The 22,617-nt window shown below is 36.1% G+C and overlaps 2 protein-coding genes across 8 annotated transcripts; one reads left to right on the top strand and one right to left on the bottom strand.

Moving 5' to 3' along the window:
- Nucleotides 1–2,770: 2,770 nt before the first annotated feature.
- LOC120005624 lies at nt 2,771–14,164 on the bottom strand. 6 transcript variants are annotated; one of them, XM_038855383.1, is made up of 16 exons: nt 14,096–14,164; nt 13,713–13,875; nt 12,895–12,945; nt 12,680–12,783; nt 12,523–12,596; nt 12,330–12,427; nt 11,721–11,829; nt 10,085–10,098; nt 8,752–8,838; nt 8,467–8,576; nt 7,702–7,745; nt 7,519–7,604; nt 7,105–7,213; nt 4,100–4,113; nt 3,369–3,470; nt 2,771–3,150 (listed from the first exon to the last, which is right to left on the bottom strand). In XM_038855383.1, the coding sequence occupies exons 3-16, from the start codon at nt 12,943–12,945 to the stop codon at nt 3,028–3,030; spliced, it is 1,125 nt and encodes a 374-aa protein (XP_038711311.1). In that variant the 5' UTR covers nt 13,713–13,875; nt 14,096–14,164; the 3' UTR covers nt 2,771–3,027. The 6 variants fall into 6 exon arrangements, 5 of the variants coding, with proteins under 5 accessions (XP_038711311.1, XP_038711309.1, XP_038711310.1 ...); XM_038855381.1 differs by having other exon boundaries at nt 12,895–13,042; XM_038855382.1 differs by having other exon boundaries at nt 12,895–13,376.
- A 3,478-nt stretch (nt 14,165–17,642) lies between these two features.
- Nucleotides 17,643–22,011, top strand: LOC120005335. 2 transcript variants are annotated; one of them, XM_038854919.1, is made up of 8 exons: nt 17,643–17,781; nt 17,919–18,022; nt 18,106–18,179; nt 18,273–18,367; nt 18,864–18,972; nt 20,578–20,591; nt 21,396–21,497; nt 21,605–22,011. In XM_038854919.1, the coding sequence occupies exons 1-8, from the start codon at nt 17,737–17,739 to the stop codon at nt 21,761–21,763; spliced, it is 702 nt and encodes a 233-aa protein (XP_038710847.1). In that variant the 5' UTR covers nt 17,643–17,736; the 3' UTR covers nt 21,764–22,011. The 2 variants fall into 2 exon arrangements, with proteins under 2 accessions (XP_038710847.1, XP_038710846.1); XM_038854918.1 differs by having other exon boundaries at nt 17,649–17,805.
- The last annotated feature ends 606 nt before the right edge of the window (nt 22,012–22,617 follow it).

A 22,617-nucleotide genomic window follows, 5' to 3' on the forward strand; every position in this document is an offset into this window, starting at 1 on the left:
CCAAAAAACTTTATCTCTCATAAATCCATTTTTATTTTTTATAATATTTAAATCATTTAAATTTTATCTTATTCATTTTTTGCCCTTTTTCAAAGAGGATTAGATCAAATATGATTTTCTCTCTTGTTATATTACATCTCTCTTATCTCACTACATCTTCTCTCTACTGCATCTCTCTCTCATCACAATAACTTTCTCTCTCCTACTGAATCTCTCTCTAGTACATCTCTCTTTACTACATCTTTCTCTCTCTCCTCTCTTTTTATGGCTATCGTTTTGGTCCAAATATGACTGGGCATTATGCGTCTCTATGAGAAGAGTCTAATGGTGATGGTGGTATTGCAAATTGTCGTCGAAATCTATCGGATCTGAAGTTTTTTTTCCAAATTATAACATTGACCGACCAATGTTACTGTTTTGAAATAGTAACATTGACCGACCAATGTTACTATTTTAAAGTAGCCATATCCGGTGGTCGTTTTGGGCTGTACCTGACTAGGCATTGTGCATCTCAGTGAAGAGATTATAATGGTAGTGGTGGTATGGTGAATCGTCGCTAAAATCGACCGGATCTTTCCAAATAGCAACACTGACGGACCAATGCTATTGTTTTGAAATAGTAACATTAGTAACACTAGCCGATCAATGTTACTATTTGAAATAGTAACACTAGCCGACCAATGTTACTGTTTTAAAACGGTCATATCCAGTGGCCGTTTTGGACCGTACCTCACTGGGCATTGTGTGCTTCAATAAAGGGAGTCCAATTGTGATGGTGGTATAGCGAACAACCACCGAAATCGATCGGATCTAAAGTTTTTTCCTAATAGTAACACTGACCGACCAATGTTACTGTTTTGAAATAGTAACATTGACTGACAAATGTAACTTGGCTGGGCATTGTGCGACTCAATGAGGGGAGTCCAACTATAGTGATGGTGTAGCAAATCGTCATCAAAATCGATCGGATTTGAAGTTGTTTTCAAATAATAACATTGGGAAGAGGCATGATACCAGAGGCTCCATGAGAGAAATTCATTTTGTTGTTGTCGTCTCCTTTCCTCACCAACTCTGTTGTTGTCGTCTCCTTTCCTCATCAACAAACAAAAAACAAAAAAAGTATATGCAGGTCTCTTTTCGTTAATTGAGATAGAGATGGAGAACAATTGCGGCTTCATGTCTTGCGAGAAGTTGGATAGGGTTGCAAGTTGGGTGGGCACGAACGTAGCTTCCGCTTTCATCACATCCCTCGAGCGTTGCTCTTGCATCATCCTCTCCACTACCGACCTTGATGACGACGATCACAATACCAAGGATCTCCGTCCTCTGATGCTTTCCAGGCCAGCTTCCGTCAAAGACAAATTGGTGGATAAAACAAGGGTAAGAAAGTAATTAGCGTACTAGTGATAAAATGGGCTTAGTTTTGTAAGCTATTATTATTATTATATTTTAATTTTAAAGGTCCATTAATTATCCTTTATTTCTTTCATAATTTGAGATGGAACTCCATCCTCTGAGGCTTTGAGACGGAACTCTATGATTGTTTGAATTTTTAACTACAAAATGTGCCATAATTTGTGTAGTTATGTCATTGTATTTTAAAATGTCCAAATAAAATGTGCTTAGTCTTGTCATTGTATTTTAAAGGTCCAACAAAATTAAAAAAATATTTCACTAGGTGAGTTGATCCCAACAAAAGGCTCATTATAGATTGATTCATAGTTCATAATAGAATACTTGTAAAAAGTTCCGATAATTTACTTTCAAAATATAAAAATTATCGACAAAATTTGTAGATCAATTTTCAATTATCACTTCAAACACGTCTAGGCGTACATCCAAGTTAAGCTTGGCACAACTTTTCTTTAAAAAAAGATGAATATATCATAAAGCTTAAAAATCCTCTAGGTCTTATTCCATCTCATTCTCTTCTTCTTCTTTTTCTTCTAACCCTCCGTCTCATCCTCTTTCACATACTCCTCATAATCCTCATTTTTCTCTTGGATCTCTTCAACTATCACTCTATTACTTGAAGTTGATGATGCCACTTCCTTTGTCATTATTCCCATTTCCAATCTTGCACGCCTAGTATTTATTATTGTTTCTCCAACCCTTGATGCTCTTGCTGCTACATCACCCCATGTCAAATCATCATTAGCAAAAACAATTCATCCTCTATACTTGAAGTTTTCATCTCTTCAATCAATCATTCATTACAATCATCAATATCATTCACAGAAATTGGATCAATGGCATTCCACAGATCATGATGAGCCTTAAAAGTTTGATTGTACTTAATAAACACTAGATCATGCAATTTTTTATACTTAACTCTGTTTCTCTTTTTTTTTTTTCCGTGTGAATTTGTAATTAAAATGAAAATATAATAAACATTATTTTATTGATTACATAAGGCATTATGAATTTATTCTAAGTCCTATATGTATGTAGTAACTACTTAGTACTTACCTGTTAGAACAAACAGTTTTGCCACCCCTTGACTACTACATACTCCAGCCTCCAGGTACAAAATCATCATGGCTTTTTACTAAGAGGGCACAAAGGTGCCATTGATATATGGACAATGACTGCAGCATTCATGTAAGGATCCTTTAACACCTAATCGAGAGGAAGAACCTCCCTTAAAAAAATGGACCGTGTGGATTCAAGGACCTTTCTTTTCAACATCAATGATTCAATGGTGGCTTGCCATTGTATAGGAGGAGGTCCTCGCTGCATAACTCTCCACATTGTACTGTGCACATGTACCTTAACCAATAAAATAATGTCTAAACCTTTCCATCTGCCAATGATTTTTTCTGTGCAGAATTCCCAACTTACAAGTTACATTTCCAGGACCAAATGTGTTTTGCATTGGTTCCGGTCATCAACTCTCTAAGCTGCTGCTACTAAGAGTGCATCATATTAATACTTTCAAGTTCAGCATGGATAAAGCATACCAACTTGTTCAATAAGCTCAACAAAAAGCACCCAAAATTGGAGTGATTTCTGAAGTCTACATATTCTTCATTTTGTTTCATGAAGCTGAACAACGGCGTCAAAGCTGAAATCTTCACCAGGTTCAAAATTGTCTTCCAGATCTTCGAAACTTTGCTCCACTCTCAAGTTTTTGCTGACTTTCAACCCTCCCTGCAAGCTAAACAGAAGTAGTGAGTGATAAAGTCAATAGGCTCCATTTTGTTCAAAGAAAAATAAAGTCCTTAAGGCGATTATAATACAACTATAACGCTGTAAAACAATAATCCAGGAACAACATTCAGAAAAGAAGGCAGGCCAAACAAAAACAAGATGAAGCCTGCACAAACATAATCAGTTTTTACTGCACAATTGAACATGATAGGGATCACCTTCTCAACATATTCCGCTATAGTAGTGTTGATGATTTTCTTGATTACTTCCTTGTAAACTCTTGACGGTCCAAGGATTTCCAATAAAATGTCTCTAGGTATCTGTTAAAACACAGGAAGCAAGAGTAAAATTCCAAGAATCTCATGAGGGGGAAAAACAGATCAGAATTTAGTGCAACTATGTTTAGTTTACAAAGGACCCTCTTTAAAATAGAGTACATATTACATCTAAAAACAAATATGAAGCTTACCAACAAGAGAAGAGATTGTCATTGCTGAGTGAGCAAAATGATATCAACAATAATGATAATTAATTTCTCAAGGCAATATTAATCCTAGTAAATATAATCGTAAAAGCACCTGCATTTACTATTCAAATTATTGTTTGATACACTATATGAAGTAGAGATCACGGGTTTAAACCCGGGAAATAGCCTCTCCGCATATTATGCGGGGGAAGGTTGCATACATCTTGCATGTCCCCAACCCTGTCCACTGCGGGAGCGTTATGCAAGGGAGTTGTTTACCTTTTACCTTATACACTATATCAAGCATAGGAGAAGGGCTTGGAAAAAGATTTGAGTTGAGGTAAACAACCTTTCGGGCCAATAATGTCAGGGTTTGGTACTGACTCCAATTACACTAAAAAAATTTATTCCCCATCTTAATCAGTGATAACAGGTAAGGTCAATGTATTACTTACATTAACCTCATAGGATACAAGAACTTACATTTGGTGTCTTTCCTGAAATTGAGAGGTGATCATGGTACACACAGAGGAAGTGATCCCAAAAAAGGACATGAAAAAGAGGGAAAAAAAAAAAAGAGTTAATGACCTATTAAAAGGAGAAAAATGCATACTCAATAGAACGCCTAATTATATATATATATATCAAAATAGGACAAAAACAACTTCAGAAGTATAGACATCTTCAATTTACAGGTGACAAGCACATTGACTACGGACCTGGAGTACGTAAAGAGGTAATAAGCAATGAATGGCCTCTGTTGAAAGTAATTTTCTCCCTTTAAAAGAAAACATTGTAGAGATAAAAAGAAAATGCGATAGGATCTTAATGACTAAATTGATGCTAAGGAAGGAGATAATCAATGCTATACGTGCTTCCACCCCACAAATAGGATTAGATGAAAATATCAAAAAATAATTTTGGAAGTACCTCAATGAGATTGTTCGGGGCATTCCAAGTAAGGAGAAAATATTTTTAGCAAGAGACCTAAATAGACATGTAGAGAGAGATTTGGAAATAGTGTACATGGAGGTTACGAGTTTGAGGATAAAAACGAGGCTATTGAAACTATTTGAGAGTTTGTCGTATCATATGACTATGTCTAGTAAATATCTGGTTTAAGAAGAGAGAATCACATTTAATTACCTTTAAGAGTGTGGATAACTCTAGTAAGATAGATTTCATCTTATGCGAAAGTTAGAAGAGTTTGTAAGTACTGTAAAGTGATTCCGAGAAAGAGTCTAACCATGCAACATAAAATGGTAGTGGTGGGCATATACTTTAAGAAATTACCTAGATGAAGTAGAGTAACACGAGAGTGTAAGATTAAGTGGTGGAATCTAGAAAGGATAAGTGTGTAGCTTTTAGGAAGAAATTACTTGAGAATAAAAATTGGAGTTTGATTGGGGAGACGAACTCCATGTGGGGAGAGATAACGGTTTGTATCAAACAAGTAGCAAAAGAAGTACTAGCAAAAGAAGTACTTGGTGAATCGAAAGGCCCTATACCCAAAAGTAAAGAAACATGATGGTGGAATGAGAATGTTAAAAAACAATTAGAACTGAGAGAGAATGTTATATGAAGTTACATATAGTTACGAAATGCACAAATCGGCCAAAAAAGAAGCTAAGCATATTATAGGAGAAACACGTCACAAAGCATATACTGGCTAGGCAGCATCGACTCGAATGTAGGGATACGGGGATTCGTAAATTCTCAAAGAATCCAGGATGCGGGTGCGGGGGACTCGGCATATAAAAAATATGTTCTTTATATATTAATCAAAAGAGTTTTATTGATAAATAATTGTTATGTATTCACTATTGGGTATTAGAGGAAGAAGAAAAGTTGTACTGCCAAAAAAAGGTGTAAGGACTCCATGGGGTTCCACTTAATTGCGGCAGAACAATAAAAAGTTAATAGAGGATGCCTAGGTTGACTTTGTAGTTTGGAGTTTAGTTAACTTTGGTGTTTGGTGCAATACAATTTGTATTCTTTTCAAAGTGTAGTGGCACGAAAAACCAACCCACTATTGATTGTCTACTTTGAAAGCCCATGTTCTCAAACTGTGTGCCTTTAACCTTCCTCTCTTTTGTTTTTTTTTTATTTTTATTTTAGAAAAATTCCTTTAAACTTCTCTCTCCCCTTCTCTCTCTTCTGTTATGCGGGATTGCTGCGTCCCATACGCATTTTGCCGAATCAGTGCCGCTCCTGTGTCCCCGCCGCACTCAGTGCGAGACCCAATTTGACGTGTCAGTGCTGCCTAGTATACTGGGTTATATAACAATTTAGATACAAGAGATGGAAAAATATATTTATATGTTAGCTAAAACACGAGCATTGAAAACTAGGGACCTAAATCATGTAAAATGCATCAAAGATATAGATGATAGAAGGAGAAGTTACCTCAATGAGCTGCTTAATGGCAGCCAAGGAGGAAACATCAAATATCTTCATCTCTCCATAGAATAAGGATACTTGGTTTATAAGACATATTAAGATGATTGAAATGATGCCATAAAGAGAATGAAAGGGGCTAAAGTCATGGAAAATGATGGAATTCCATTTGAAGTGTGAAAATACGTAGGAGATGCAAGTATAGTATGGCTCACTAAATTGTTTAATCAAATTATTAAGACATGTATGATGCATGACGAAGGGAGGAGAAGCACTATAGTACCTATATACAAGAACAAAGATAATATCCAAAGTTGTAACAATTGTAGAAGTATCAAACTTATGAGCCACATTGAAACTTTGAGAAAAAGTTGAGCAACAGAGATTGAGATCGTTGTCTACGATATCCGAAAACAAATTAGGTTTTACGTCGGGAAGATCCACAATGGAGGCTATATTTTTGTTAAGGGGACTCGTAAAAAATATGGATAAAAGGAAAAACACCTCCATTAGTAAGAAAGTATATGGATTCAATAGAAGTTGATGAAAATATGATCCTAGATAGAAATGAATAGCGAAAACGAATACACGTAGTTGATTCTGTTTGATTTTCTCATAGATAGCCGACTCTAAATTTTTGGGATAAAGGCTTGGATGATGATGGTGACGATGAATATAAAATGTCACGATTGGCCCTTGCAAAAATGCCACAAATGATGCATAAGGTGAACCATTCTCAAGTTCATTACTCAAACACACAAATTTCATCACAAATTTTTTTTTCTTTTCTGATGGCTATTCGTCAAAAGACCCACCATACTCCAACCCCATTTTGTCAGTGCAAACACATATCAAACCACAATAAGTCAACCATGACATAGAAGCAACGAAAAAGAGCCGCATAAAATAGGAAAGTGATAATAACATAATTTGAATTGAGTCCATGATGGTCAATCTCTGTCTAAGAGGGTGCCATTATTATGAAAACACTATTCACACACGCACCGGCACAATCAAGTTGCTGCATGCTGGTTGAGGTTTGGTAATAGGTGTTAGAAAAAAACTCCACTCTAGCCAGTTAAAAAACGTACCTCCTTTTACTCTTCGAAAGCCTGGAATTGGCTGGGCTGCGGCAACCATCTTGTCAAAAATATTGTCAAATATCACTCGAGTTTTGGCACCAAACACATTTAAGCTTATCTGGGTAAAATTTTTTTATTAAGATAACTTACAACTAGTTACATAAAGCAAAGAAATCAATAAAATCCATGCATCTGCAAACATAACCTTCTAATATCAAACTAGGTAGAATTGATTCACTGATATGCCCCATATGATATTTCATTTCAGCATCATGTGATGTAATTAATCCCACAAGAATAATGGGTCATACCTTCAGAAACTCTGTTACGAGCAGAGTCAGAATATTTTGTTTACGGTAGCCCATATCATATTTCAATTCAGCACTATTTGATTTCCAACTTCTGTAACAAAGTTGACCGTACCTTTAGTTCTTTACCCTCATTTATACTGGTGGATGTAATTGAGAAGTCTTCAAATTGAGAAGACGATACTTCAACCTCTTCTGCACCTAATTGAAGCGGAACCATTTAGTTAATCGAAGTTATAACAGAAGAAAAGGAAAGACGTTTAGTCACTACTTGAAAATGAGGAAATTGAATTTCCACCTGCCAAGACAGCACAGAGAGCATGAGAGAATCTACAGCATTCCCTGAATATGGAAGGAGATACCAAAGATCAAAACGAAAGACAGACAACTGTTGGTGCTTAAACACTTGTGATTGTAAGAAACAGCAGATAAGACTGAAGAGCCAAAATACAAAAAAAGAATTAATACAATGATCCATTGAAATCAACCAAACAAACATATATATTACAACAGTAAGATATACAGCACAATCATACAAAGTCACATCTTTATAGCCAACTTCAATCAGCACATGAAACCTTTGAAATGAACTGAATAGTTATGACAGAAGCTATGAGAACATAACATGAGAGAAGGAGGTGGGTTTTTTTTTGGTGAGAATTTAAGCTAGAATGCTAGATAACCCATCACACCCAACTTTCAATTGACATATGCCAGTAAGATGAGCTGAGAGAAGAAATGATAACATAACATGAGAGAAGGTGGGTCTCCGAGAATTCAAGTTAGATAAGCTATAAAATATAAATTACCAAACTCAATGCAACAAAAAAATTCAATTATTGACAATCAATAAGGTTGCTACTTTACCGAAGAAGAAAACAAACTATTGATCTCCTAAATGCCTCTCCAAACAACTCACTTATGTTGTCAAAGAAGGTATATGCATATTGTTTTTTCCAATCTTGATTACAAAATTGGATGAGCATCACTAGCTGAGATGTTGGCTCCTATTGAACAATCAAAAAATTCACAAAAAAAGTACATGGGAGGAGTGCAATATTACCTTCTTCTCCAAACCCCACCAGTGATATGTCCCACTTGAGCAGAAAAGGATACCCTTTTACAAGAAAATTTTGGGATACAAACATCAACTCTTTGTCTGCTACTTATTATCTGAGAAAACAGAAAGAAGAAAAAAAACAAAAAATCATCGTCTACAGTCCATCATATATACTTTGTGAGAATATCAAAAGCAAAAAATCGCAAGTCCAAAATTACACTGAACCCATATGCATAATTTTACGTGCATTTCAAATATTTGTTGCCAAGAAGTGATTGGTCAGTTTACCTTGGAGTTTAAACCCGGGAAGGTCTTCACGGCTATTTCCATTATCTTCTTCTCCTTATCATCAGTACTGCAAATGCTTGAGTCCGTCTGTGTCACAAGACCGATTTTTAATAGTGTTTTATAGAAAGTCCACACGACCTTAACCTTTGTCGTTTTGAGAAATATAGGAAATGGTGTGTTTGGTTTGAACTTTGGAGGCTACAAGAGGTTATGTTAGAGATGTGTATATGTACATTTTAGTCTTGAGGGGTAGTTTCGTCTTATCATGAGTTTTGTTGTATATATACTCTTGTATTCTGCTTTCTTATTCAATAATACGAGATACGATTTCATCTCTGTTAACAGGTTATTAACTCATTATGAAGATTGCCCAATCCAGTATCCACCTATTTTTATATTCGGGTTAAGTGCATATATGTCACTAAAAGATACCCTCGTATGCAATTGGGTCACTGAAAGAAAAAATTTTCAAATTAAGTCATTCAATATTTCTAATTTTAGCAATTAGGTCACTCCAGGCTAATTCCGATCAATTTCACGGCGAGAATTATTGATCTGGCATTTAAATGTCACATGTCAACTAATTTTGATGATCTGGCGTACACAAACCATTTACAAAAATGACATGTAATATATTTATATTTGGAATAAAAAAACTCAAAATCCACAAACCTCTTTCTTTCTTCATCGTCCTGAATCAAATCTCTTCCTCCTCAATCAAATCTCTTCCTCCTCTCTTTCTTTATCGTTCCTTATCTTCGCCTATATGCCACTCTCTCTCCCCCTAACCTAAGTTTTAGATGCATCAACCAATCTTTGTTGTTAGTTGCAAAACCCAATCTGTACGATTTGAATCTCGGGTTGTGAATCTTTTACAAGATCTCAACTTGTTATCAACTTCCTATTTAAAGACCCGTCTTTTTAGGTCTTCATCTTCATTTCCAACTCCCACCTATACAAGATCTCGCAAGTATAGTCTTATGCATATGCATCACTTTGACCTACATGCCAAAAGCTAAGGGTGTTCAATGACCTATATCTCATTACCATTATTAGTTTTCTTTCCTGATAAGTCTAGTTATATTAGTAACAAAAAAAAGCAAGTGAATGTGAGTTATTGTCATTCCAGCTTTCTAATAAAAGAAGTATCTATCCCCCCTATTCGAACTTTATCAATCATTGAAGCTCTTTCCCTGAATTTTAAGCAACGAATGTATCGGGGAACGAAAATGGTAGTCAAATTACTCATTGACTAGACATGGGAGCAAAAAACTATGTCCTTACATATACTTGAATACGGTTGATATAGTAATAAAGAGTTGCAACCACTCACCTGTGTTGTTTTCCCTGGATTCGCTCCCATGTAGAAAGAAAACATAATTATGTCAGTATTCATGAGCTGAATAGCTCATTAGCTGCATAGAAGCCACAAGGTATGAACGAAAGGAAATGACAGTATTATTGAACGATATTCTATACTCACACTTGCAATGTTTTCAAAAATACTGATGATGTCGATCTCATTGAACGATATTCTAACTCACACTTGCAATATTTTCAAAAATACTGATTAAGTCGATCACATTTATCAAACGAGATCTCCACTCACACTTGCAATGTTTTCAAAATACTGATCAAGTCGAATCCATTTTAATGAGTGCTGGCATATCAAAATGATCAAGCACCAAATCATGTACTTTTGATTGATGAAAAGAACACAACATGTAACAGCCTGCCCCTCCATGGTCCTAGTGAATATTGTCCGCTTTGGACCAACCCATACTAGTCCACCTGGATTTGTTCTCCTGGGCCCTTTGGCCTAGAAAATGCGTTCACTAGGTTAGGAGATTTAGTTTATTATATTATGCACTTCAATTCCTTCCCAGTGAGTCCCACACTCTCAAGTCTCAACTCTGGGGCCTTAGCTCTGATACCTAATGTAACAAGCTACCCCTCCCTGGGCCTAGTAGATATTGCTCGCTTTGGGGCAGCCCATATTAGCCCGCACAGTTTTATTCTCATGGGCCCTTTGGCCCAGAAAAGTAGAAAACACATCTAGATAAAACCACAGATGAAGTCAATCTTTTAGTGCATATGAATAACATATTGCATATTGTTTTTTCAGAAAAATGTATACATGAATAATATGTTATTTATACATATATTCATGATTACAAATTCTAATGAGGGCCACAATTCGGATTGTGAGGGCACAGTTAACATAGAAAATCAACAATATAAAACAAAAGGAATGTGAATTTAGGAAGAAACAAACATGATAATAGTGCGAAGAAGCCCGCAATTCAGAAGTTAAAAAATTAATGTACAGATAAGCCAACCCACAGGAATCCAGAACAATATCTAATAAGAATGAGTATCTTTGCTGTACAATGATGCAGGCACATTCGGTTGAAACACAAAAATGCATAACCAAGATATAGAAGTGTAGATAACTAGATATATTATAATGCTGATATATTATAATGCTGCTAACCTTAGTCAATAGGTTTGAGAAGTTTGAGTTTTTGTAGAATAATTTTGTCACACAAAAATTGACAATAAAAGCTTCAATTTTTTTTTGCCAGAACAGCTTCACACTTCTAATTCTATGCAATGATGTTACTATATCTTTCAGATCATGTTCATGAATTTGTATGAACAAAGTAAAGCTACGTGATCTAATTAAAAGAAAATGGGTAAAAAAAATAATCTAGGTATAATTAATCTGTAAAAATGATCAGTCAATTATTAAAGTTCCATAAAGTTATAAGGACTAAGGAGCCTTAGGATTTCGTATGTCATCGACGCGTTGATATAGTATGTCAAATTTAACATATTTATACACAAAAAAAACATATGCAATTTGAGAAATACAAGCTATAACACTCTGATTGGACTTACAAGGAACATGAGAAACTGATCAAGATGGGAACTTTATTTTGTTCATACATGATACATAAATGTATTACCTCCTTTTTGCCTTCGAAATCCTGCAATTGGTGGTGCCGTACTAGCCAACTCTCTCAAAATCTTATCAAATGATTTTTGTGTCTCATCCCCATTCAAATCCACTCTTAGCTGACAATTGAAAGATCAAGAGAATTTAGCAACATGAGGTCGAAAACCTAAATTGAAAATATTGAATTGGCATTCATAATAATAGCGATGCTCTTAAAATGTGTAGGACTCGAGCTAGAAATACTACTTACATTCCACAATACCAATTAGAACCTTATCTCATGAAACTTGGAGATTATATAAATGGAATCTCATCAAGCCTTCATTCCAAAAAAATTGGAGTCAACCAAATCCATAAGAGATTATTGTCTCTTTGGCCTTTGGCCACTCATTCTTTTATCTATATCTACAGTTGACTAAAGCCTGGAAGACTCGATTCATGGAAAACTCAATTCACTCTAAGGATAAAATGCAGGTGCATTGTAACTTATATCAAAGATCATCAAACCAACTATGTCAAATGGAATTAACATGCAGTGGATTGTAATGGAGAAGAGGAACAGTAATTGACTACTAAAAAAGGGTTATTGACAATGACATAAGCTAAAACCCAATGGCACCTCTAGCTCATTTTCGTATTGAGACACCACAACTATCTTTGCATCTTTCAAATTTAATGCTGCCTTATCCTCCGGATCTATAATTGATGCCTCCAAACCTAATAATGCCAAAAAAAAAAAAAAAATCAATGCAATGCCACACACAACACCATAGGCACTCACAAAGAAATGTAACCAAAGGCTGAAAATTCACCTAACCCAGAAGCACACACGGGTTGGTATGCACATTTTGATACCCTCCAATGGATATTAGTAGAGACGGCCGAGCTGAGAAAAATCAAACAACTTATTATCAAAATACGCATACCCAACCGAGGATAGGTGAAATCGAAGTGGAGTGCGGATGATACCTGAAAAGGTTTTGTTGGGTACCACAAAGAATTAAGCTTTTGTTGTTGCTTTGAGGGAAATGAGAAGCATGGCCATGACAGCAACTCCAACTAGAAGAAATCAACTGCCACAACAAGCAGTAAAAAGCGCGTAAAAAAAAGCATAGGATGTAGTTAAAGTGTATTTTTAGCTGTTAATAATTTACACTCGTTTGTTTCAAAGTGGGGATTCTTACATTGGAATGTTGAAAATGTCGTACCGGAGAAGCAGTTGGTATCATTATCATCTTCGCCAAGGCAGCCATGGAGATAGCGTTAGGGATCAGAGAGCAAACTTCTTCTTCGTCAATATTTGAAAAAGGGCACAGTTTTACTAAATGGGACCTGGGCTCGGTGTTTGTTTGGTAGAGAATATAAAAGGGTTTAGTGTATACAGGTCACTAAAAGATGGGTTGTGCATAATCCGGTTAACCGGACCATCAAGGTCAAACCATAACCAATCCGGAAAGTACGGTTTTGTATTTTATGAATCCAAAACCGTTAACTACGGTTAACCGATTTATCCGGATCGGTTTCGATTCAGTTACAGTTTTATGGCAAGTAACTCTCATACTACGAAGTAGCTTAAAGTAATAATTGGAAAAATCAGAGCAAACAGAAGAATTTTCTTCAGATGTCAAAATCAAGTAATGAGACTATGAGAGATCCTTCACAAAGACTAACAAGAAGAGGAAACAACATTAATCAACAGTAAAAGCTAAAACGCATATAAGAAAAACAAGAACTAGATCACTCTCACAAGGCATATTTGCCACAGATACTTGAGAAGTAAAAAAAAAGAGTGAAATCATAGCAATTACCCAATAGATAGTATCTGTTACAGATCATAAACCACAACAAATCATAGCAATTAGCAAAACTGTGATGAGCAAGAGTTACAGTCTTACAGAGACATGCCCGAAAATATAGTGAAATCAACTCAAGAGAGGATGAGAAGATCAAGAAAGTGTGAAATTTAACACGAACAATCACCAAAGAAAGTTAAGAAACCCACTTGTTCGAAACTTCGATGTATAGAGAGAATCCCGAAGGGATGGCGGGTGGAAGACAAAGCTGCCAGCGTTGGCTGAACTCTGTGGAAGAATCGAAGAGACGAAGATGCTGATGAAGTGATGAAGACGAAGCGGAAGATGAACTAAGACGAGCTGCCGCTAGGGCTTCGTATAGAGAGACAGAGAGAGAATTGATGAACAAGTGAAATGATATAAAAGAGTTTAAAAGAAAACATCATCGTCTGCAGACTGCAGTCCATCATATATATACTTCGTGAGAATATCAAAAGCAAAAAATCGCAAGTCGAAAATTACACTGAACCCATTTGCAGAATTTTACGCGCATTTCAAATATTTGTTGCCAAGAAGTGATTGGTCAGTGTACCTTGGAGTTTAAACCCGGGAAGAAGGTCTTCACGGCTATTTCCATTATCTTCTTCTCCTTATCATCAGTGCCGCAACTGATTGAGTTCGTCTGGTGTTTTATAAAACGCCCAGACGACCTTAACCTTTGCCGTTTTGAGAAATAGAGGAAATAATGTGTTTGGTTTGAATTTTGGAGTAGGACTGTCAATCGGTCGGTTATTTGAGGTAATTATTTAAACCGAGTCGTAATTTTCGGTTTTTCATTTGTGAAAAACCAAAGCTGACCAAATAAGAAAAATATTACTGAATACCGATTATTCGGCTTCTGTCGGCTTAGTTGGGTTATACAGATTCGTTGTTAATTTTCACTGAAATTTAAAAAAAAAAATAATAATGCGAGAAGATATGATCATTTACAGGAGTAGAGGATATGATCCAAGCCGAAATTAACAAATCAACATGAGATTCAAATCAGTAACTCAAGAATAAGACCTAACAAAGTCTAAATTAGCAAAAGATCTAGACTTGTAGAGACCATTGAAGAGGAACCTGGCTGGAGATTCATGAGTCATTGGACTTGAAGAGACGGAGGGAGGCAGTAGAGAGTGGTTGTAAGACCGTAAGAGAGAGTGAGAGGCAGAGACGGTGAGAGCACTGCGAGTCTAACGATGAGAGAGAGGCGTTGTCTGCGGCTGTTCCCTAACAGAGAGAGTTTGTCGAGTCATTGACTAAGTCTAATTGGCAATTAGTAATTGTAATGTAAGTAAAATAATTATAAAATAAGTCTCTATTATACTATTAATACTAGTATTATTTTATCAGTTTATTAGTGTGTATATATATATATAATTATAGTATTTAATATTTTGATTGGTTCAGTTTATTTCACGCACATGTGAATATGGTCGTTCCGATTCCATTCCATGGAATTTGAGAATCATTTGGAACATTGACGGTTTAAGACTCACATTTTGTTGGTTTGATGGTATGATGATGCAAGAAGGTTGAGTTTGTCATGCGAGATGCGTAAACTCCCTCAAAGTGCAATGCTATTGGGTTTGGGCATGACTGTACTCCATAGGAGGAGGTGCATGAATGTTTTGCCCAAAGTGAGCATATTGTGGTACTTGTGACATTTGAGGCATATTGTAATACATGGGATGCACATAATTATATGGGGAAGGCATATTGGGAGGTTGATAAACATTTTGCGGGACAAATTGCACCGCATTGTCTTGTTGAAGTGGTTGAGGTGCATTTTGCAAAGCATGCTCAACTTGAACATTTGGCAAATTTTACGCATTTGGCGCATTTTGGACATTGCCAACTTGGGCATCTTGCCCTTACACCGGATTCATCAACTCATCAATATTCACATGTTGCAAAAGACGACGCAATGCATTAAGATTCATATCACCCCCACGTACACTCCCCACATCACTCGCATTTATATCACTACCTCTCCCGTCTCTATTAGACCCACACCCACTAACATCATCTCTAGGTTGAGACATGATGACAAACAAAGATAACAAGTAGCACAAAAGATGGCAACCAACCAAGTCAAATAACACAAGATTTTCAATCAACTAATCACCAATGACAATATCAAGCAAGAACAAAAACAGAGATAGGAATAGAACAACAATCAATCTTAGAAACAATATCATATCACACTAAAATGTAGCAAGTAGTGATAGAAAGAAAAATACGCAAAGCTCTCTCAAACAGCGTATCATTACCAAGCAGCATACAAGGTGGTATCCATCGCCAACAGAAATCTAAGTTAGCCTCATCTGTCAAGTTCTCCTCACAATTTTTTTCTCTTTTTAGCAACTACACTAGAAAGCAAGTAAAAGGGAGGAACGAAGTTACCCTTGAAGCGTGACCGTGCTCCTCCCTTATTTGATGGCGTTTAATAGCACAAAGCTAGCATCTACAAGCCACCCAGCTCCGTCTTTGACACTCGCTTCCCTAGCAACGGCGCCGAAAACTTGACCGACACCAAAGTGTGTGTGTACTTACCCCAAGTGTAGGGTATCGATAAGTAATAAACCGTATTGATCCACGAGAAAGCAATGTAAATTTGGTAGTGAATGATATGCAAATGACTAGCTAACACTAATAAACGCAATGAGTATCAAATAAAAACAAGTAAATGAAATGGGCCGAATGACTCGGTAGCATGAGCAATTTTGTAATCAAAGTAAACACGAATTGGATTTAAAACAATTAATTAAAAACCTAGTCCCTAATCCGTCCCGGTGACTACTCGGTTCTCATACTCAAGGTATCATTGCAAATACACACAACCATACACAATGCATTGTGTGGTACTGTCAATCATGCATATGCAAAGAAAATTAGGATATAAGACTTCAATTCATACATGTAGGCCATCGGGTTTCTTAATCTACGATGAACGTAAAAGGATAAACACCTAATATTATGTACTAATGGTCCCCCTTGGGGCTCGGCTTGGCTAACACCATAGTTTCACACTCAAAGATCAATTAATCATAACTCTCCCATGCACATTTCTAAATTAACCCAAAACTTCATCATCAATACACATAATTAATAGTTATGCAATGGAAAACTCGATTAATTAAGGAAATCATGCAATGAGCTTAACAATTCTCAATCGAACACATTAGATACAATGCCTAGAGTAGACAATCCAAGAATACGATCAAATATGTCATTCTCATATATCCAATCACACAACTATCATGAAATTAGAAAAGAGAAATCGAAGCTATGATCCCTTGAGCATACCTTGAGTAATCGAAACCTTGCACCCACCGTTCGGGACTAGAAACTAGAAAGGAAACTTAGCCACTCAACATAATGGATAAAAACATCAATTTTATACATAAAAATCAATGTTTACAAACAAAATCACAAGAACCAAGCAAACCCTAGAGAGAGAAAGGGAGAGAAAAACTATGGAGGCTCCAATGTTGTGTAATGAATGAATCCCAAATCCTAGGGGTTTCCCATCTTTTTTTACAGTAAAAAATACCTAACTACCCTTACAAAATCGTCCCCCATTGGTTACCTATTCAATTTGCCTCAAATGCCCTTAAAATTTCAATGCAGGAAATTGCAGATCCGCAATAGGTGTCTGGACACTCGAGCTTGCTTTGGCTGCTTTTGTTTCATTTTTCAAAGGAAGTGTCCAGACACTTCGAGAGGGTGTCCGGACACTTCAAGCGTCCTCCAAGTTGGTGAAGCCTCTGTCTTGATTTGTGAAGGAAGTGTTCGAATGGTACATAAGGTGTCCAAACACTTGATGAATTTTCCAGCTTCTCCTTCAGCTCCAAGCATCCCTAATTCAATTGTTTAAGCCCGATTTCCTGTAAAACCAAAGGGAAATAACTATAAGGGTAAAATTAGTTTATTTAAACACAAATACATTACTTTGAATATTAAAACACCCTAATTAGATGGTATTAGTACTTCAAAATAGAGGTTTGGACAGTCCGGTCGGCCGATTTGGTTTTCTCGATTATTTTTGACAGCCCTAGTTCCAGTATCCACCTATTTTTATATTTTCTACCAAACATACACAGAGCCAGGTCCCATTGAGTAAAACTCTGCCGTTTTACAAATATTGAAGAAGAAGAAGTTTGCTCTCTGAACCCAAACGCTATCTCCATGGCTGCCTTGGCGAAGATGATAATGATACCAACTGCTTCTCCGGTACGACATTTTCAACATTCCAATGTAAGAATCCCCACTTCGAAACAAACGAGTGTAAATTATTAACAACAAAAAATACACTTTAACAACATCCTATGCTCTTTTTTTTTTGCGCTTTTTACTGCTTGTTGTGGCAGTTGATTTCTTCCAGTTGGAGTTGCTGTCATGGCCATGCTTCTCATATCCATCAAAGCAACAACAAAAGCTTAATTCTTTGTGGTACCCAACAAAACCTTTTCAGGTATCATCCGCACTCCACTTCGATTTCACCTATCCTCGGTTGGGTATGTGTATTTTGATAATAAGTTGTTTGATTTTTCTCAGGTCGGCCGTCTCTACTAATATCCATTGGAGGGTATCAAAACGTGCATACCAACCCGTGTGTGCTTCTGGGTCAGGTGAATTTTCAGCCTTTGGTTACGCTTCTTTGTGAGTGTCTATGGTGTTGTGTGTGGCATTGCATTGATTTTTATTTTTTTTGGCATTATTAGGTTTGGAGGCATCAATTACAGATCCGGAGGATAAGGCATTAAATTTGAAAGATGCAAAGATAGTTGTGGTGTCGCAAGATGAAAATGAGCTAGAGGTGCCATTGGGTTTTAGCTTATGTCAATAACCCATTTTTTAGTAGTCAATTACTGTTCCTCTTCTCCATTACAATCCACTGCATGTTAATTCCATTTGACATAATTGCTTTGATGATCCTTGATATAAGTTACAATGCACCTGCATTTTATCCTTAGAGTGAATTGAGTTTTCGATGAATCCAGTCTTCCAGGCTTTAGTTAACTGTAGATATAGATAAAAGAATGAGTGGCCAAAGGCCAAAGAGACAATAATCTCCTATGGATTTGGTTGACTCCAATTTTTTTTGAAATGAAGGCTTGATGAGATTTCATTTATATAATCTCCAAGTTTCATGAGATAAGGTTCTAATTGGTATTGTGGAATGTAAGTAGTATTTGTAGCTCGAGTCCTACACATTTTAGGAGCATCGCTATTATTATGAATGCCAATTCAATATTTTCAATTTAGGTTTTCGACCTCATGTTGCTAAATTCTCTTGTTCTTTCAATTGTCAGCTAAGAGTGGATTTGAATGGGGATGAGACACAAAAATCATTTGATAAGATTTTGAGGGAGTTGGCTAGTACGGCACCACCAATTCCAGGATTTCGAAGGCAAAAAGGAGGTAATACATTTATGTCTCATGTATGAACAAAATAAAGTTCCCATCTTGATCAGTTTCTCATGTTCCTTGTAAGTCCAATCAGAGTGTTATAGCTTGTATTTCTCAAATTGCATATGCTTTTTTGTGTATAAATATGTTAAATGTGACATACTATATCAACGCGTGGATGACATGGAAATCCTAAGGCTCCTTAGTCCTTATAACTTTATGTAACTTTAATAATTGACTGATCATTTTTACAGATTAATTATACCCAGATTATTTTTTTTTACCCAATTTCTTTTAATTAGATCATGTAGCTTTACTTTGTTCATACAACTGCATGAACATGATCTGAAAGATATAGTAACATCATTGCATAGAATTAGGAGAGTGAAGTTGTTCTGGCAAAAAAAAATTGAAGCTTTTATTGTCAATTTTTGTATGACAAAATTATTCTACAAAAACTAGAACTTCTCAAACCTATTGATTAAGGTTAGTAGCATTATAATATATCTAGTTATCTACACTTCTATATCTTGGTTATGCATTTTTGTGTTTCAACCGAATGCGCCTGCATCATTGTACATCAAAGATACTCATTCTTATTAGATATTGTTCTGCAATCCTGTGGGTTGGCTTATCTGTACATTAATTTTTTAACTTTTGAATTTCGGGCTTCTTCGCACTATTATCATGTTTGTTTCTTCCTAAATTCACCTTCCTTTTGTTTTATATTGTTGATTTTCTATGTTAACTGTGCCCTGACAATCCGAATTGTGGCCCTCATTAGAATTTGTAACCATGAATATATGTATAAATAACATATTATTCATGTATACATTTTTCTGAAAAAACAATATGCAATATGTTATTCATATGCACTAAAAGATTGACTACATCTGTGGTTTTATCTAGACGTGTTTTCTACTTTTCTGGGCCAAAGGGCTCATGAGAATAAAACTGTGCAGGCTAGTATGGGCTGCCCCAAAGCGAACAATATCTACTAGGCCCAGGGAGGGGCAGGTTGTTACAGTTGGTGTTGGAGCTAAGGCCCCAGAGTTGAGACTAGAGAGTGTGGGACTCACTAGGAAAGAATTGAAGTGCATAATATAATAAACCAAATCTCCTAACCTAGTGAACGCATCTTCTAGGCCAAAGGGTCCAGGAGAACAAATCCAGGCGGACTAGTATGGATCGGCCCAAAGCGGACAATATTCACTAGGACCATGGAGGGGCAGGCTGTTACATGTTGTGTTCTTTTCATCAATCAAAAGTACATGATTTGGTGCTTCGTCATTTTGATATGCCAACACTCATTAAAATGGATTCGACTTAATCAGTATTTTGAAAACATTGTAAGTGTGAGTGGAGATGTCGTTTGATAAATGTGATCGACTTAATCAGTATTTTTGAAAACATTGCAAGTGTGAGTTAGAATATCGTTCGATGAGATCGACATAATCAGTATTTTTGAAAACATTGCAAGTGTGAGTATAGAATATCGTTCAATTATACTGTCATTTCCTTTTGTTCATACCTTGTGGCTTCTATGCAGCTAATGAGCTGTTCAGCTCATGAATACTGACATAATTATGTTTTCTTTCTACATGGGAGTGAATCCAGGGAAAACAACACAGGTGAGTGGTTGCAACTCTTTATTACTATATCAACCGTATTCAAGTATATGTAAGAACATAGTTTTTTGCTCCCATGTCTAGTCAATGAGTAATTTGACTACCATTTTCGTTCCCTGATACATTCATTGCTTAAAATACAAGGAAAGAGCTTCAATGATTGATAAAGTTCGAATAGGGGGAATAGATACTTCTTTTATTAGAAAGCTGGAGTGACAATAACTCACATTCACTTGCTTTTTTTTTGTTACTAATATAACTAGACTTATCAGGAAAGAAAACTAATAATGGTAATGAGCTATAGGTCATTGAACACCCTTAGCTTTTTGCTTTTGGCATGTAGGTCAAAGTGATGCATATGCGTAAGACTATACTTGTGCATGCAATTGATGTGTTTTTCCAGATGAATGTATTCAGTGCCTTATTGAGGAGCACATGCAAGTTTAAATATCATTTTCATTACACATCATTTGAGCTTTCAGTGTCCACAAGTGGCCCATGACTTGTTAGCTTTGTGTTTTGGGTTCAACATTGTGTCAAATACGTTATCAATGTCTTTATGCATGTGTACAATTATCAAAGAAACTATGCATTGTTCATCTTAAACCTAATAGATTAACTCTGAAATAGCATATCCATATCAGAAGAAGGTCTATAAGAGCCACAATTTCAGAACTCTCTATTTTTAGGAAAGAGAGCATGACAGTTTAAAACAAGTGATATAGATATTCTTTCTAGTTGTCCTGCTTAATGCATGCATGTTTAATTTTATATTGGTGACGATGACTGATTTTGCTCTTGATACAGGTTCCACAGAGCTTGCTTCTACAGATTCTTGGTAAAGATCGCGTCACCAACTTCGTCATACGTGAAATATTAACCACAACCATGAATTATTATGTGAAAAAGGTTAGTCATCTGCAACCATGAATTATTATGTGAAAAATGCTAGTCATCTGCATGCATCTACTTCAGAAACCTTGTAAAACTTCTAACTCTTTGCAACCAAAACACAGGAAAACTTGAAGGTGAAGGAGAAGAAAGTTAACACGATCCAAACTGCAGATGAGCTCAAAATGGCATTTGTGCCTGGAAAGGAATTTGGGTTTAATGTATCTCTTGAGCTAGAGAAATCAGAAACTGAAGCATTGGCTTCCAGTGCCTCAGATGGGTAGAATGATTCATTGAACTTTATGAATAACTGGAAAGCTATCAATTATTTGTTATTACTGAATACCAAGTACAGAGTTCAGGAGAAGCAATCTGAAGCTTTGCCATTATGAAGAATCTTGAAATTTTGTATTGTATGCCACGGGTAGCCATGCTTCTAGCCGTGACAGAAGTGACCCTGTTGTCCTTAACGGCTGCATATTCTCATCTTACAGTGGGAGGGAATTCTAGTATTTCTGTGCCAATAATTTCATTCAAGATTTCTTGTATGACAATCAAAGTAACTTTTCCATGTTTAATAAAAAAAAATGTGCATCAGTGGGAAGGAAACTTTAGAAATTTTGATAATAGATGGGAGTGAGTGAATTCACTTTCAAGAATAATAGATGGAGGGTCAGTAACAACTCTCTCTTATTGTATCTGGTAAGCCCCTCTTTTATTGTGTCTGGTAAGCCCAAAGGTAGCAGGGAAAATAAAAATTCCTGTGAACTCCTGTGACCTCCATTGTAATAAATCTGAGCCTCATATTCTTCCCCCTAAAAGGCCTATTAAAGAGAAGGAAGGTTTGCTTCTATATACAAACCCTTCACTTGATTCCCAGCCGATATAGGAGGATATAGGAGGTTTGACACCTCCTGGTCGTGAAATGTGAAGTATCCACTTATTATCAAAAATTGTTTCAAGTGTTTGTTTTGATCCATCGTAGACGTTAGATTCTTGAAACTAGTGTTTCAAGTGCTTAATAACTTTAATATCAAGCATCCATTGTGGATGCTGTTTGCTCTGATTGTAAACCAGCGAATTGATGAATAAGAATTATGTTTTCTTCATTTCTCCTTTTTCTCGGTAATTACCCTAC

The sequence above is a fragment of the Tripterygium wilfordii genome, chromosome 9, assembly GCF_013401445.1.
Source record: "Tripterygium wilfordii isolate XIE 37 chromosome 9, ASM1340144v1, whole genome shotgun sequence".
NCBI lineage: Eukaryota > Viridiplantae > Streptophyta > Magnoliopsida > Celastrales > Celastraceae > Tripterygium > Tripterygium wilfordii.

Coding starts and splice junctions, on each gene's coding strand:
- LOC120005335 (XM_038854918.1), top strand. CDS start 17,737: ATGGCTGCCTTGGCGAAGATGATAATGATACCAACTGCTTCTCCGGTA. Junction 18,180..18,272: donor CGTGTGTGCTTCTGGGTCAG/GTGAATTTTCAG, acceptor TGGCATTATTAG/GTTTGGAGGCATCAATTACA. Junction 18,368..18,863: donor AAGATGAAAATGAGCTAGAG/GTGCCATTGGGT, acceptor TTCAATTGTCAG/CTAAGAGTGGATTTGAATGG.
- LOC120005624 (XM_038855378.1), bottom strand. CDS start 14,140: ATGGAAATAGCCGTGAAGACCTTCTTCCCGGGTTTAAACTCCAAG. Junction 12,597..12,679: donor ACCCAACAAAACCTTTTCAG/GTATCATCCGCA, acceptor GATTTTTCTCAG/CTCGGCCGTCTCTACTAATA. Junction 11,830..12,329: donor AATACGAAAATGAGCTAGAG/GTGCCATTGGGT, acceptor TTCAATTGTCAG/CTAAGAGTGGATTTGAATGG.